The sequence below is a fragment of the Mycteria americana genome, assembly GCF_035582795.1.
Source record: "Mycteria americana isolate JAX WOST 10 ecotype Jacksonville Zoo and Gardens chromosome Z unlocalized genomic scaffold, USCA_MyAme_1.0 Scaffold_18, whole genome shotgun sequence".
Lineage (NCBI taxonomy): Eukaryota > Metazoa > Chordata > Aves > Ciconiiformes > Ciconiidae > Mycteria > Mycteria americana.
The window spans coordinates 7103842-7120462 of record NW_027445436.1 but is presented as its reverse complement, the minus strand read 5'-3'; the positions used below and the strand labels follow the sequence as shown (position 1 = coordinate 7120462).

General features: G+C 36.3%; 1 protein-coding gene across 3 annotated transcripts in view; it reads left to right on the top strand.

Annotated features, from left to right (window-relative positions):
- LOC142402970 (guanine nucleotide-binding protein G(q) subunit alpha) overlaps positions 1 to 16621 on the top strand; it is a 150678-nt gene that overhangs the window by 32054 nt on the left and 102003 nt on the right. The window contains exons 2-3 of one of the 3 annotated variants that reach the window (XM_075489001.1): positions 6622 to 6763; positions 8246 to 8430. In XM_075489001.1, the coding sequence (XP_075345116.1) occupies positions 8284 to 8430 (147 nt within the window). In that variant the 5' untranslated portion in view covers positions 6622 to 6763; positions 8246 to 8283. Of the gene's footprint in view, positions 1 to 6615; positions 6764 to 8245; positions 8431 to 16621 lie in introns of all 3 variants that reach the window. The other 2 variants (XM_075489000.1, XM_075488999.1) reach the window with 2 other exon arrangements.

The following is a 16621-nucleotide window of genomic DNA, read 5'->3' as shown; positions in this document are numbered from 1 at the left end:
ACAACAGAGTAGCTGGGATGACGGTATATGGGAGTGAGATGAATGCTTTTTTAAGAAATGTCTATGAATAGCCTTGAAACTAGGTAGATGTAGGTCTAGATAGTTATTGCTTGTTCAGTCTTCTTAATAAGAAAAAGGAGTGTGAAGAAGTTCTTTACACTGGTACAAGGAAAAAGGGTTAAATATTAGAAGAAAACATTTACTGTAAGACTTAATATTTAACTTGCACTGTTAAGATAGTATTATGTTTATGGTACTCTCAAGATGTATTCTCTTTGGAAACCAATAAGGATATACAATGCGTAATAAATATTGTAAGGTATATTATTTAAAAATTCATGTTATCCATGAGGATTCCTCACTGAAGTTGGTGGAAGGTTTTGGTTGCAAGACCCAGGACTTGTATTTTTTTGTGTCTGTCTGTGGTTTGATTGAAGTAAGAATTACTTTATCATTTTAGTACAAGTGGTATGTTTGAGCCTCTCTTTTGGGTGTAGTGCTGACTGAGCAAATGGAAGTTATGGATAATGGAAACTATAAGACAAGCATCTGAATACTCGTATTTGATATATAGTAGCTTTATGTTTCTAACATAAGTTGATAATAATACGAGTAAGTTGACTCTGTCTAATTATGTATTCATAAACAGCTATCATGTTGTTATCTTACTAGCACAAAGGATGTGGAGTATTCTGAAGCACAAACAACCAAAAAGCACAAGCAGAAGAGTCATAGGGGATAGTTTTAGTATCTTCCCCAGGAGTATATAATGTAGCACAATGATCCCAAATAGCTGCATGGGAGAGACATTCTTAACCCATCGAGTTAGAAGAACCAGCTTGATCTGCATTTATGTTTTGTACCATCTAAACCCATATGATAATGTTCTTTCTTTTGCATGACTAAGCAACATATAAAAAGGTTCTAAACCAAAGTATTGGTTGCCAGCAGGTCAAGGGAGGTGATTCTCCCCCTCTTCTCCGCTCTCGTGAGACCCCACCTGGAGTACTGCATCCAGTTCTGGGGTCCCCAGCACAAGAAGGACCTGTTAGAGCGGGCCCAGAGGAGGGCCACAAAAATGATCCAAGGGCTGGAGCACCTCTCCTATGAAGATAGGCAGAGAGAGTTGGGATTGTTCAGCCTGGAGAAGAGAAGGTTCTGGGGAGAGACCTTATAGAGGCCTTTCAGTACTTAAAGGGGGCTTATAAGAAAGATGGAGAGAGACTTTTTACCAGGCCCTGTAGTGACAGGACAAAGGGCAATGGTTTTAAACTGAAAGAGGGTAGGTTTAGATTACATATTGGGAAGAAATTCTGTACTGTGAGGGTGGTGAGACACTGGAACAGGCTGTCCAGAGAAGTTGTTGATGCCCCCTCCCTGGAAGTGTTCAAGGCCAGGTTGGATGGGTCTTTGAGCAACCTGATCAAGTGAAAGATGTCCCTGCCCCCTGGCAGGGGGGTTGGACTAGATGATCTTTGAATGTCCCTTGCAACCCAAACCATCCTATGATTCTATTTGTGTTTGGTTATTATAAGGAAAAGTAATTCTTCTTTCCAGAAGGAATGCTCCATGATATCTAGGCTAAAGCCTAGAATTTGAGTGAATATCTCTTCCGGAAACAGTGGCCAACCATTTTTGAGGGGAAAAAAATGTGAAAGCACTAAGAAGCGCTTGCTGTTCTTAGTCTTTCATTTAAGACAGTGATATTTAATAATATCAGAAATTCTGTTTGACATAAATATTGCACTGTAACATAAGTATAACTATTCCTATGACTTCTGTTTTCAGTAAAGAGATGTTTATGCTGGCTTTGGTATGATAAAACAATTCATTTTGAAAGCATTTATACATTCTAAGAAACAAAATGCTCTGCAGTATCCTTTGATTTCCTGGATGGAGGCCCTTAATACTTGGGCCCTTAATACTCCACTTGGGAGGTCAAAAGTTAATGTTAGGCTGTCAAAATAGACCTTACAAATGTAAAATATGTTAAATATTACCAAACACCCCCCCTTTGGAAAGTGTGCTTTTATGTTTTTGCACTTCAGTTTTTAACATATTATTAAAAATTAACAAATTACATAACACATAGGGTTTTAATCTGCATTTCTGATGTATACAAATATATATCAAGTATACTTTTCAGATATGACAGTACTTATATTTTAAATATCAATTAGAAAATCAAGCACCAAATATTTTATCTACAGTTCATGAAAGCAGAATGTAAAAAGTATAAAGTTGTATTTTTATGGTAAATGTGTGGGGGTTTTTGTTTCCTAGATATGTTTTGGTACATGATAATTACATATAATACTAGAAAACATAAAGAGATCCAGACTAATCTTTTCCAGTTATAATGACTGAAATTTCATTCAGTGGAGAAAAATGTTAGCCAGTGGGGCCGGAGGGGGACGACATGACAAATTAGGAGGAGCCGTTGATTCCCTTGAGGGTAGAGAGCCTTACAGAGAGATCTTGATAGATTAGAGCGCTGGGCAATCACCAGCCGTGTGAAATTTAACAAGAACAAATGCCGGATTCTGCACCTGGGACAGTGTAATCCTGGATGTATGTATAGACTGGGGGACAAGAGGCTGGAGTGCAGCCCTGCAGAAAGGGATCTGGGGGTTTTGGTTGATGGTAAGCTCATTAGGAGTCAACAATTTGCCCTGGCGGCCAAAAGGGCCAACCGCGTCCTGGGGTGCATTAAGCACAGTATAGCTAACCTGTCAAAAGAAGTGATTGTCCCACTATACTCAGCATTGGTGCGGCCTCACCTTGAGTACTGTGTGCAGTTTTGGGCTCTACAATATAAGAAGGTTATCAAACTATTAGAATGTGTCCAAAGGAGGGCAACAAAGATGGTGAAAGGACTAGAGGGCCTGACTTATGAGGAGTGGCTGAGGATACCTAGGTTTGCTCAGCTTAGAGAAGAGGAGACTGAGGGGTGACCTCATTGCTGTCTACAGCTTCCTCATGAGGGGGAGCAGAGAGGGAGGTGCTGATCTGTTCCCTGTGGTGTCTGGTGACAGGATGTGAGCAAATGGCTTAAAGCCGTGTCAGGGGAAGTTCAGACTGGATATTAGGAAATAGTTCTTCACTGAGAGGGTGGTCAAGCACTGGAACAAGCTCCCCAGGGAAGTGGTCATGGCCCCAAGCCTGTCGGTGTTCAAGAAGCATTTGGACAATGCTCTCAGATATATGGCTTAACTTTTTGGTTGCCCTGTGTGGAGTCAGGAATTGGACTTGATCCTCATGGGTCCGTTCCAACTCAGGATATTCTATGATTCTAAGCATATTCTGTTTTACCATTTTGTAGTTTCATTTTTGCAGGATGTGCGCCAGGAAAAATAGTAGTAATGCAATAAATTGTGCATGATGTTTGTGTATAAAGGGGTTACTGCTGCATTTAAGCAACTTGACTACCTTCATGGCTCTGCTCTGCTTCATGGCTCTGCTATTGACTGCTATCAGTCAATGTCTTGATCTTCTCATAATGCCAGTCATGGGGCTTTAAAAGGTCAACAATATATAAAAATAGTGAAATCAAGGTTTGACTTCAGTGCTGTAAATAGTTTTAAACCCCACTCTCCACCAGGAATAATGCTGTAATCATTGCAGCTTTGCTTAGCTAACCTTGGAGATTCGTTATTCCCAACTTTTCCTTGTTGTGTTGTAGTTAATAACGTTGCTTGTTTTCTTCCCTGTTACTCTAGTTGTGGGGGAAGTATCTGAGCAAATCCCTAGAGACATGCATGTATTTGGTGTTCTTCCACTACTAAGCAGCTTTCTTTTCACCTAAAGAGGATTTTCTTTTTTTACATAAATATTTGAATTCATAGTTTAAAAAAATACTTGAAACTTTCTTTGTGTGCTTTTCTTGTCAGTAACAGTATAAAAATATTGACTTTCTTCCCCTTGATCATAACAATCTAAGAGAAGCTATTAATGTGAAGATTTCATAAGTTCCTGTATATTGTGCTGAAAATGACTGTATTCACTTCCTAATAATTTCTGTGCAATCCCATGAATTTTATTAGATCTATAATTCATATTCTTTTATTCTATTTTACTGCATTCTGTGCTGGAAATTTTCCATGATTTCCTTTTTCACCAGGACTACTTTTCACACTTTGCCCCTGTACACAGAATCATAGAATCATTTAGGTTGGAAAAGACCTTTAAGATCATCAAGTCCAAACAGAAACCTAACACTGCCAAGTCCACCACTAAACCATGTCCCTAAGCACCTCATCCAAACGTCTTTTAAATACTTCCAGGGACGGTGACTCAACCACTTCCCTGGGCAGCCTGTTCCAATGCTTGATAACCCTTTCAGTGAAGAAAAATTTCCTAATATCCAGTCTAAACCTCCCCTGGCGCAACTTGAGGCCATTTCCTCTCGTCCTATCACTTGTTACCTGGGAGAAGAGACTGACCCCCACCTCGCTACAACCTCCTTTCAGGTAGTTGTAGAGAGCAATAAGGTCTCCCCTCAGCCTCCTTTTCTCCAGGCTAAACAATCCCAGCTCCCTCAGCCGCTCCTCATCAGACTTCTGCTCTAGACCCTTCACCAGCTTCTCTGCCCTTCTTTGGACACGCTCCAGCACCTCAATGTCTTTCTTGTAGTGAGGGGCTCAAAACTGAACACAGTATTCGAGGTGCGGCCTCACCAGTGCCGAGTACAGGGGCACGATCACTTCCCTAGTCCTGCTGGCCACACTATTTTTGATACAAGCCAGGATGCCATTGGCTTTCTTGGCCACCTGGGCACACTGCTGGCTCATATTCAGGCGGCTATCAATCAACACCCCCAGGTCCTTTTCTGCTGGGCAGCTTTCCAGCCACTCTTCCCCAAGCCTGTAGCATTGCATGGGGTTGTTATGACTCAAGTGCAGGATATGTGACACTCCATGCAGTTAAGGAGGGCTAGAAATGTTCTCTTCACTGTTGCTGCTGGCTTAACCACAAGATTAGTTTGTAGGAAGAAACAGGATGGTTTATTGAGCATTGACCTAAGAAGGGACAGACTTGAGGAAGCACATAAGCAGAGAGAAATGACTTTTATATATCTATGTGTAGTAGTATACTTTTGTGTGTGTGTGTATGTGTGGCTATATGAAAAAAGACATTGGGTCAAATTCTGTTCCCTTACAGACTTCCAGAAAAGCTGAAGATAGGAGTAAAAATAGTTTTAATTCAGCACCAGTTAATCATAATCTTTGCAAATTTTAGCATACCTTTAGATCTCCAAATATAGTTTATTAACAGCCTTAGGCTGACAAAGCCTTAGTACAGTGCCACCCAATTAAAGAACCACAAAGCTGAATAAGATATAGACTCCTTAGGTTTTACTTTCTTCTTTGGATTTTAATTTTGTTTGCCTATATATTGCAATTTTTATAGACTCACAAAGTGTAAATCTGAAATACTGTCTTCTCTAATGTAATGCAGATGGCTTTATCAGCATGTTTTCTTTCCAATTGTGTGTGATTTTGTTTGCTACCTAAACTCCCAGTAAAGAATTAAAAGAATTACAAGCTTCAATTTTTATTTTATTTTAAAACAGAGTAGATAATGCAAACATGTTCTTACCATCTCAGTGGCTAAATTTTTATTTAATGATTTTTTTGAAGGAATATGATTCCCTCTTAAAGAAGCATTATGTTGACCAAAAATGGAAGTTACTTTGTATTCCAATGATTTAGAGACATTTGATGTAAATGATTTTCTTATGCATTAGTTAAAGCAAAATTTTCGATAAGAGTTGATTATGTGAAAAAGGCATACCATATACTATTCTGTGCTTTATGGGTTCATATTGAACAGACTTATGTACTAAATGTGTGACGTATCTTGCAGGAAGAAGTGGAAAATAGTACAGAATTATTAAAGCAATGTGTGATATGGTACTTTATTTCACTTCATATATAAGAACATGACTCCATTGCGTAGGTTTCAGAAAAAGGGAAAAACCGAGATCTAAGGGTAGCCTGAAGCATTTTTTTAGTATGCAGTAGTTCTGCATTGCCTAGGTCTGTAATTTTATAAACTCTTGAGAAAAGTCATGTTCTCTCCCCTCTGGTAGATTGCATCTTGGTGGCCAGTCAATGCCCTGCAGAGATGGCCTGTGTATTTGGTGCTTTGCTCTTGACCACAGCCCAGTCTGGGGATCATAGTGAAGGCTGATTGTGGAAGCAGGCTTAGTCTAACTTTTCAACTTTGGATGCAATAACAACAATTTGTGTTTCCATAGAGGAAGTAAAATAGGTCTGTATATAACATTGTGCTTGATTTTCTGGGAATGTATGTGTGAGAGAGACTTGTGTTAGAAGTTTGGTTTATATACATGGGAGATGGGGCTGAAGGTTTCAAAACAAAGTCCACAGTGTCACAGTCTGTCTGGATCTCAAATTTTCAGGACAATGTACTCTGTGATTTAAACTTTATTTCATGATCTCATTAAGAAATACAACAAACAAACACGACAAACAGGGGCTCAGTCCCCTTTTGCTCAGACTAGTCTTATCATGTGAATTCATTTATTTACCATTCAGGTCATAAGGTTTCATAACTTATAACCCATAACTCTTAATATCGTGCACCTATGAGCAAAAGAAAAGAATTAGGTACCTAGCCGACGGTGAGAGTGCTCATCCTTCCTCCTCCGTCACGGTGCGGGCATCCCCTGTGTCACACCGGGAAGCATGAAAACCTCAGCAGTCCAGCTGCTGTTGGATCCACTTCAAAAGTTTTTTGGGTAAGCTGATGTTTTATACCTTCCAGCTTGGAGGTTTGGTCTATACCATTTCCATAAGTTAGCAGATTCTGACGAAACTGCCAGACAAAAGATGATAGCTGCAGGAGACAGCAATATCCAGGTGATCATGGCTGCATAATGGCCCTTTACCTCTTTCTGGCCACCTGTCCTGCCTATGCGGTGCTCTCCTTTGACCTAATGTCACTACTCCCAGCATACATCAGGCCTTAGCATGAGCTGGGTTAGCCAAAAAAAAAAAAAACTAAGCAGGAGTTGAGTGAACAGTCACGCACAGTAAAGACAAAAGCTTTTAGAGGCTTTCAGGTTAGATTTTGCAGTGTACTACCTCAGAAGTACTTAAGGGTTGCCAGCACAGCATCATGCTTTAACCTTACATTGCACTGCTTGTGAAATGCACTACTCTGAGACACCTAAAACATTATGTAAAGCTTAAAGCTTTCTTTGTCCTGGGAGCCAAATAATAGAGCATGAATGAGGCATGAAAGCTTTATAAAAATGATCAAAATAAAATCCAGGCTGAAAGGCTAAGAAGCACTGCATGCAGGTAAATGCATTGCATTTCTTAGAGGGCTAAGTAGCTAGGTGAACATACAGCATTCATATGGCTGTGCAACTGTTTGTTCTAAATTTCAGTTCCTCCTTATAAATTATTCATATGATTTGTTTACTTAGATAAGCTCTCCTAATCACAGAGAGACTGAATTGGGCCAAAGGAAAAAATGCTGTGTGATATATTCTGTGCGAAATTCTCAACAAGCAGATCTTAACTTTAAATTGTTAAACATTCAGAATGTTAATTTATAAGTAGTTATTTGTACTTTGTGTAAAGTACAAAGATGCAAAGAAATTTAAAGGAAGTAATGACTGTCCGTTAACAAATATGAGCCAAATTTTAATTAAAGCTGATTTTGTATGTTTCTGAGGTTGAAGTTTGCAGAACTGTAATTGTTATATTATTTGCCTTTCTAACAAATTAATGTATTCGTTGTATATTGCTGCTTACCATAATGTCCTGAAGGTTGGCTAAGCAAGGTAATTTTTTTTCTTACTCTATGAATTTTTGTGATAGAACATCTCATAGTAATTCCCTAAAGTTAGTTGTTGAGAATTATATCTTCAGGAATGGAAATTTATGCTTATAATTTTAAATACGCAGTGGTATATTCTAGATATTTTGGAGTGTATATTTTGTTTTAGTTATTAGTTTAGTTATTTACTCATTGCTATCTTTTTTTCTACTTCTATTTTGTCTTCAAAATAAAAGTTTTAATTCAGTGTTGCTTCAGTTGTTACTGTGTTACTGCTGTTTTGATATTGAACTGGTCCTTGTAGCAAGCACCTTGCAAGCACCATAACCACTTGACAGTGTTCTGCCCTGCACTGAACAAGCTGTCTACTTTGTGCAGAAAAGTCATGTTTGTGTCCAGTGGCTGAAGTATATTCTTCTTATTTGTCTTGCAGGCACAGGAGAGAGTGGCAAAAGCACGTTCATCAAACAGATGAGAATCATTCATGGATCAGGTTACTCTGATGAAGACAAAAGGGGCTTTACAAAATTGGTGTACCAGAATATATTTACAGCAATGCAGGCCATGATCAGAGCCATGGATACCCTCAAAATCCCATACAAGTATGAACATAATAAGGTGAGATTTTTGTTTATTTCCATAGATGAAACTTTTCCTCTTTTATCTTTAGGAAATGTACTGAAGGTCTCTAAAAATTATACATTACGTAAAAATTATATTCTACCTAAAGTTTAGAAGAAAAGGACTTCTTCCAGTCCTGCCTCTAGTTCTCTGCCCTTTGCACTGCTCTGACAACACAGGTGCTGTTCTTAACAAGATGTCTGGGGGGTTTGTCATAGCAAGAGGGTAAAGGGCAGGTTGATGTTTGTCTGTGACTTTAGTTATCTTCCTTTTCTCCCAGCCCATGTTCTGGCCAGAGCACAGTTAAGCTGTTTTTCTGGTTTGTACCAGTACTACTTAAGGTTTTCCATTAATATTATGTGGGGAAAAAATAAAATTATAGAAAAATAGGTGGGGATATCTGCTTGTGTGCGAGTATATTATGAAATAAAACTTTTGATACAAAGCCTTAAAATAAGCAAATTCTTTTGAAAGTGATGATATCATTGAAATTTGGAAAGAGAAAATACATTTAAAGCATTTTGTAAGGTTTATCTTTGATTAGCCTAACTTCTTTCCATTTTTTTTCCATTCAGAAATTGAAATGAAATGTATAGCTGGTATAACTAGTATTAAAAAGGAAATTTGCATGTGTATTTCAGCTCCATGTTTTTGCTGTATATAAAGCACTGAATTTCCTAACAAGCTGACTTGAAAAGTTAGTTGATTGTGAAGTGCACATTTTTCTTCAGAACTGATATTGACTGTCACTTTGCTGTAGTATATGAAAGTCCTAATCATAAATCAGTAAATTATTTCCTTGTATTATACTACAAAGTATATCTTCTACAGTTATTGTTCAAATTGTGTTGAATTTATATAGAATGTTTTTATATAGTTGAAGTGAATTAGATGTGGCATAGCTGTATACATGTGGCCAGACCTTTCTAATTAGAGCTGTTCACTTTCTCTATATAAAAATAACTTGACTGAAAGTCTGTCTTTGCACTCGGGTACTTCACAAGCATTCCCATCAGTTCTAATAAGGCTAGATGTGGACTAAAGTAAAACTTGCAAAAGTCGTCAGGTTCTAGATGCAATTCCTTTAAAAACTCGGGGATTTTTTAATTCAGGGGAATTAAAAGATGCAAACTTGTCTTCCCCCCCCCCCCCCCCCTTTTTTTTTCTCTCCATTGAAAGCAGACTGATTAGCCTTGCAACCTAAAAAACACAGGAAGGGCACTTCCTATTAATTTGAATCATATCAGGAAATTCAGTCTCTGGAGAGAATATCTCAAGGTTTGAGTAACAGCATATTTTTAGCACAGTACTTGTTTTGCACAATAGTTTAGAAAACTACAGCTCAAGCTGATGTTTATGTGGCTGAGCCTAAAGAAAAGAGAGTGAAGTGACCCTTTTATCAAATTCAAAAAGTTCAGTTAAGTAGGCAGTTGGGATCTTTGTACAGTGTAAAAAACGATATCTAGGCTGGATTATTTTAATATCATCAATGTAGGAAGAGGCATGTTTTAAGTTAAGGAAGTTAGTTCTTCCAGCGTTGTGTTGACTTCATAGTCACCAATATAATTAAAGAGGCAGAGTCTGAAATGCATTGTCCTATATTATAATAATCTAGGCACTTTGAAAGATTTATTATCAGAATAGTGAAAGTCAATTGAGAAATGTAAATATTAGTGTTTACATTGTAATGTCTCAGAACTGATGGTAGGGCATTGTATCATGTTTCTTTCATTGCACTTTTCATCACACTTCTTTCTCTTGTCAACTCCAGAATATGAGTTCTACTGAGGTTTAAGATAATGGGTGAGGGTTATCTCTTCTCTTAAGGATGTGACATAGGAAAAGGTGGCTTATGGTGGTTTTTAGTTTCCTTTTGAGTAACTGTTACTGTGTTTCCATTATTTTTTTTAACCAGAAGTTGTGAAGTTCTTATATGCATCTTGAATTTTGGAGAAGCAGTTTATAAAATACAGAAAAGCCTTAGGTGGTTTTTTTTTTTTTGTTTTATTCTGTTTTTTACAGAAATGGACTTAAGCAATTCTCAAAATTGCCTGTCTGCAAAATTTTTGTGAATGTACAACAGTAACTCATGTGCAACCACTGACATTCAAATTCAATTTTTAAAAATCTAAGATATAGATGTATATATTTTAAAATCTTTTTAAAAACTGTCTTTTTAGAAATCTGACCTATCAGTCCTTTCAAATACTGAATTAAGAAAACCATTAACTTTAATTTTTTTATCTTCTGACATTCCCAGTGTTGTCCATAGTGGCTTAGAAACCATTGCTCCAGGTAATGTAGTCCCCCATTTCTCCCTTTCTATCTTTTTTCATGTCTAATATTGCGGAAGGATGGCTTTTTTTTTTCTCTCCTGTTGTTACAGAAGTTTTACTAAATAAATCTACTACTGTACTAAAGAATTACTACCACTTTTACCCCTTATTGTTCCCTTTCAATGTAATTTCCAGAAGGCAGTTGCCTCTTCTTACAGACTGTCAGGAAGGTGTCACTCAGTAGTGGTTAGCAGGCAGGAAATCTTACTTGTATCCATGCCCGTAATTTCCTGTGAGACTTCTTAAATATTTATAACAAGATACCTAATGTGAGTAAGGTAGTAACAGAACAGGTTACAAGAAAATATAGAGATTGAAAACATAATTTTATGTCTTATTGTAGACCAAGAAGTTTGCTGTAAGTTTCAAAGAGTGGTTCCATTGCTGAAGTTGTTTCTGTATTTAAGCCTATTTCCTATAGGGAATGTTTAAAAATTAAAATAAGCAGGTATGGGAAAATGCTTTTAAAGTCCGAAATCTTACTGACATTATCTTCAAGGCCAAGTTTACTTTGTTGATAGCTCCCCCCCCCAAGTCGGATGAATCTACTGTAACAAACACAGACAAAAGTAAGACATCAGGATCAGGTATGGAGTCAAATTACATAAATTAGCATCTCAAGTAAACAATTTGGATTCTTAAATGTTTTGGATCTCTTCAGTGACATTTCATGTTGAACAAACATAGATTGGAGAAAAGGACCTCCCTCATATACCTCACCTGATATGCAAAGAGTATGAAGGATTGAATCCCAAGCAGCAGTGTGCAAGCTGTGTGTGAGGTTCATTGATGATGCAGAATGTGTGGGATTTCTGGCCTTTTTAAAAAAGAATTATATTCTTGGGATGTTGAAATGAAATGCTTCTAAAGAATAGCTTATTGGTCTGGAACACACATAATAGAGTGGCTCTTCAAGCAGATGGAGAAAACTGAACAGTGCCATCTGTGCAAACAGTATTCTTCAGTGTCTCAAACCTGAAGCAGAGAGCTTAAAAGCAGGTTGCAGGAAAAAGGGATTTATACTAGCCATGTTAGTTAGTATTCGACATATCCTAGTACTCTCAGATGTCTTCCTCCAGACACACAAAAATAAAGAAAAATTACCCAGTAAATAGAAGTTTTGCAGATAGTTAAATGTTTCTAATACTGTGAAGCTCCTGATGCCAAAAAAAATTGCAAGAAATAGACTACCTAAGAGCCAGCCAACATGGAAGAGAGTGTAGTAAGATTTCAAGTATCGTAATTAATTAACATCTATCCAGACAAATAAATTAAAGATTACTTTTTTTTTTCAGGAGCCTTGTTTGACTTGAGGTAAAAACTGGCTCCCCAATAGCTTTACATTTCCTCCCATGAGAATGTTCATCAAAGAGCTTTAGGGGCTTCAATAAAGCCATGAACAATTTATTCCTCAGTGCTTCATAAAGAACGAACTTCTACAAGGACTTCCACAATCCTAAATAGATCTCAGTCTCTCCCCAACTGCTTTTCTCTTCTTTTTAACTGTCTCCCTCTGTCAGTCATTTACTTCTCTCGTGCCTAGCTGGCCTCTCTGCAGTCTTTTTACATTTTTACCTGATAAAGTTTTTATCTATTTACCTGAGACCTTACCATATTGTCCTACTCTCTACTGTTTTCATTTTTCATTATATTTGAATCAAACTTTTTAAAAAAAATCATCTTTTTATCAATGTAGTAACTTTTATCCCAGCCTCCTCCTACCATTTCGCTTACTTCTCTCATTTGTTTACCTTTTGGTTAGAGCAGAGATTTCTTGCATTTGTCTGTATTGCTCCAATGAATTTGTAAATTACTTGTTTCCATCTCTTATATTCTGCTTTACTATTTCATATTTTATCCCAACAGAAGTGACTTTTAGATTTATTTTTTTTCCAAGTGTAGGAAAAATGATTGTGTATCAGAGGTAAGGTAGGTTAGTAGGGTCACTCAGAGCTGAGAATATCTTTCTTAAAAATAAACATATAAATATACAAGCAAACATTTTTCACTTTCCCAGTAAAATTATAGGTAATTTCACCTATATGAAATGAGGAGACTGTCTAAGCCTTCAGTTCTGCAAACTTACTTAAATGTTCACATTTCAGAACAGCTGCAAGCCCCAAAAATTCAATTAATTAATCACATTTAAGTTCATGCATGCGCTAACATTTAATTTTTAAGAGTAGGACCTTGATTATGGAATATATGTCTACAGTATCCTATATTTGGCATATAAATTTGAAAACTCAATGTTAGCTACTCATTTTTCAGTGCATTAAAATGTCTTCATTCCTCCTTTTATATTTAATTTTAAGAGAAGCACTTTATTTTTTTTAAAACATAATATTTTAAGTGATTAACTACCCTTTGCTAATGGGAAGTGATAAGTCATATACAAAAGCATATGTGTGGGGTGTGATGTCCATGTTTTATCTTTCCAATTCTACCATTTTACTGCTAGTAGAGAGAATGGGTGGTGAAAATGCTTGCTTACAGATTCTTGTAGATTTTGTGATCACTCCTACAGGGGTTAAAGGACAATAACTATAGGAAGATGTTTCTAGCTTTTTTTTGTCATTGTTTTTTCTTTTTTAATAAGTATTCTTTCTCTTACTTCAGATATGTTTGTTACATAGTTATTTTTCTTATTGTGTGTCTGAAAAGAAACATTCATGTGAGCATGCATTCTGATAATAAAAATGTGAAATACTCTCAGGGCAACTTTTCTATGTAATAGAGGTCTGGAGTTTATTTTAAGGTAATGAGTGAGATGTCAGTCTTGGAACGATTCTGACTTTTTCCTTTATTAACAGTAGTTATATAACTATATGGGTATTCACATTATATATAATATTTAATATACAAATATAAACATAATTTTTCTTAGAGTAAAATATTTGTTAACATCCTAATTAGTTCATTCATTTGTACAAGTTATGTGTTTAGATAATCCAGCATTTAATTCTGAAATAACTTCAAATGGAAATATTTTCTTAAAATTCCTCTGAAACTTTAAGAAAATATTTCCTTCCCCCAGTAAACATTTTTGGGGAAACTGACTGATCCAGTTATGTTCCATTTATGTTATGTGAAATTACTAAAACCTCTTCAGTCTCATGTCTTCATCGTTCATTTCTACTAACTCACAAGATTTGCTTGAAATAAGATTTACTGCCATGAATTAAGAAACCATCAGCTAAAATGGGCCATTTTTTCTGAAGATTTTGTCGGTCTCTCTTCTTCAGTTTCCACTTCCTATGTGGTAAAAGTCGTAATGTCTGAAATGCAAGAAAGCTTAATCTTATACAATTCAGCTTTGGTTTAGAAAATTGGCTAATTGTTAAGCAAATGAGTTGTGTTTTTTTAAAAAATTATAAATTAACCAACTTTTTTAATCAAGTGTTTGATTTTTTTATTAGTAGTAGTAGTTTTGTATTTATAGTGGGATATATTGACTGATAGAGGTATTCACATCATTACTTTGATTGTCTACTTTTTTCTTGCATTTTTTTTCTCCCTGATTAAAGTAGGTATAAAGTCTAAACATTAGAGTTGATTACATATTCACACTATGTGATTCTGATCACATGCCTACCTGTTTTCAGAATATGGACCCATGTACCTCCATTCTTACAGTAAAGTGAATACAAAGTCTAACTTTAAGTGACTACATAAAGGTGAGGCGTGAGACAAAGGTCTAGTGTTTTATTTCTGGAAAAGGAGGTTGGCAAAGAAAAATCTCAAGTATGACATTATTGGTGTTTGTTTTAATTTCCTTTTGACAATATTCTTTTCCAGAATCAAAGCATGCCTCTGTTGCATGCCTCAATTTTGGCAAAAAAGTATATACATTTTGTGACTGGTTTCTGTAGATTATTTAATATTATGGTAGACCTAAGATATTGGATAAGTAGAAAATGATTTGTTATGAGCAAGTGACTTCTGTGAACAGTCTTGAGTTTGACAAAACAGAGCTTAGTATTGAGTTGGAAGGGTAACAGAGACAGAGTTACTTTGAATTCCTTCTTACACTTCTCTAATTCTCATGTGGCTCTCAGTTTCTCAGCTCTTGGTCCGTATTGTGCATCAGAGTTCATGAAATGTATGCCTTGGCTGGGGCAAATAATATTGTGAAAAAGCTGTTATGATTAAGGGTTTTCTTCATGCTAATTAAGTTTGTTTTGGGTTTATGACTTTCCATTTTTCTTCATGTGACCAATAGGGCAGAGTTAAAATTTGGCTTGCTTTTTTTTTAGTTAACCTTGTTAGCTAGTTTGTATACAGTGTAACAATAGATTGCACGTACATGTTTTGCAAATTTGCAGTTTTTCTTGAAAATTTTCAAAATGTAAATTATGTGCCAAGTAGTTTGTTTGAAGATGTTCCTCTATTTTTAGATTTTTTTTTTTCTTTAACCCTATGACCGACCCTTGTTTTAAGAACATATGTTCTCAGTATGTATTGTTGGCTGTACAAGCAGATAAATGAGTGCTCTTGGTGTGTGTATATGTTCTTTGTATCTTGCCTCCAGTCCTTATCCAGCTATTTTTTTTGGACCAGAGAACCAAGTGCTGCCAATTGTACAGGTTGTACAAAAAAGTAACTGTCTGTCACTGGAGCATAAAAATTCTTGGGTACACTTGCTTCCCTTCTGGACTCTGGTACAGCCATATACTGGGTGGAGGGAGAATGGGAACATGCCATGGAGTAAGAGGTATTAACGCAGCAGTTGTGTAACCCTCGTCAATCCCATAGCAGTCTTTGTGGTGCCAATTGCACCACTTCATGGCTATTTTGATGTTTTTATTTCTGTTTATCCAACAAAGAAAAACACAGATCAAAATTATTGACATTGGATTTTGTTTGGTCATATTTTTCTTATCTAGTCTATATCTATTTGTAATCTACAGAGGTTTTGCTGTGTATGTTGTAGAAGAAAAGCACCATCTTGACCTTGGAAAGTCTGACTGCAAACTTGTTTTTTCTAACTGTACCATTTATAGGGCCACACTGTCTTTTTACATTCTTTAAGAGGTTTAGAACAAAATGGAAATCAAATTTTGTGTGCGCATTTCTATTAGTGTGTTTATTCAATTATGATTATTTTTGAGGTAGTCCAGTAGTTTATTCTTTACTGCTGGTTCTGCTCAACTAGGTGCTTGACATTGGAGAAACATGGTAGCACCAATTATTTGAAGCTCCATCAAGGATTATTTAAAACAGGAATCTGCTGAGTACAAAACAGACATAGCTTTTACACCTGCAGGGTTCACTTGGACTACACTAGCAACTTGTAGTTGTGCAGAAACAGGATTTCTGCATCATCTAAGTATTTTAACAGGTGTTCTGACATAACAGAACTTTTCTGCAGCGTATTCCAGTATTTCTTTTGAACTGGGTATAGATGCAAAGGTAGTATCAGTTATCAATCCACTTTTTCAGAAACTGAAAAGATGTGAATAGTTTGGTTTGGAAGGGTTTTCTTTACTGTTACGATTTTTATTAAGAGTAGGAATCATGATGATATTCCATTTAAAAAAAACCCAACACCCTCCATTTCTATGTCTAAGCCATAATGTCATATGTTGATATATCATTTGGTAATAAAACTAAGGCCAGAATAATTCATTGTACCAGCCTCTGAAAGCTAAACTTGCTTCTTAAAGGCACATGTCACAACCAAATAGGAAGAATCTTGTGTAATTTTAAGCTCTTGAAGGGTGGGGTTTTTTTACTTAACTCACAAAACCATGTAATCAGACAAAATTGTACATTTTTTTAATGTTTTCTTTGATGACCCTATGCATTTTTTTAAAGCTGGTTTCATTCAAACTCTGGATTGAAAAGGGACT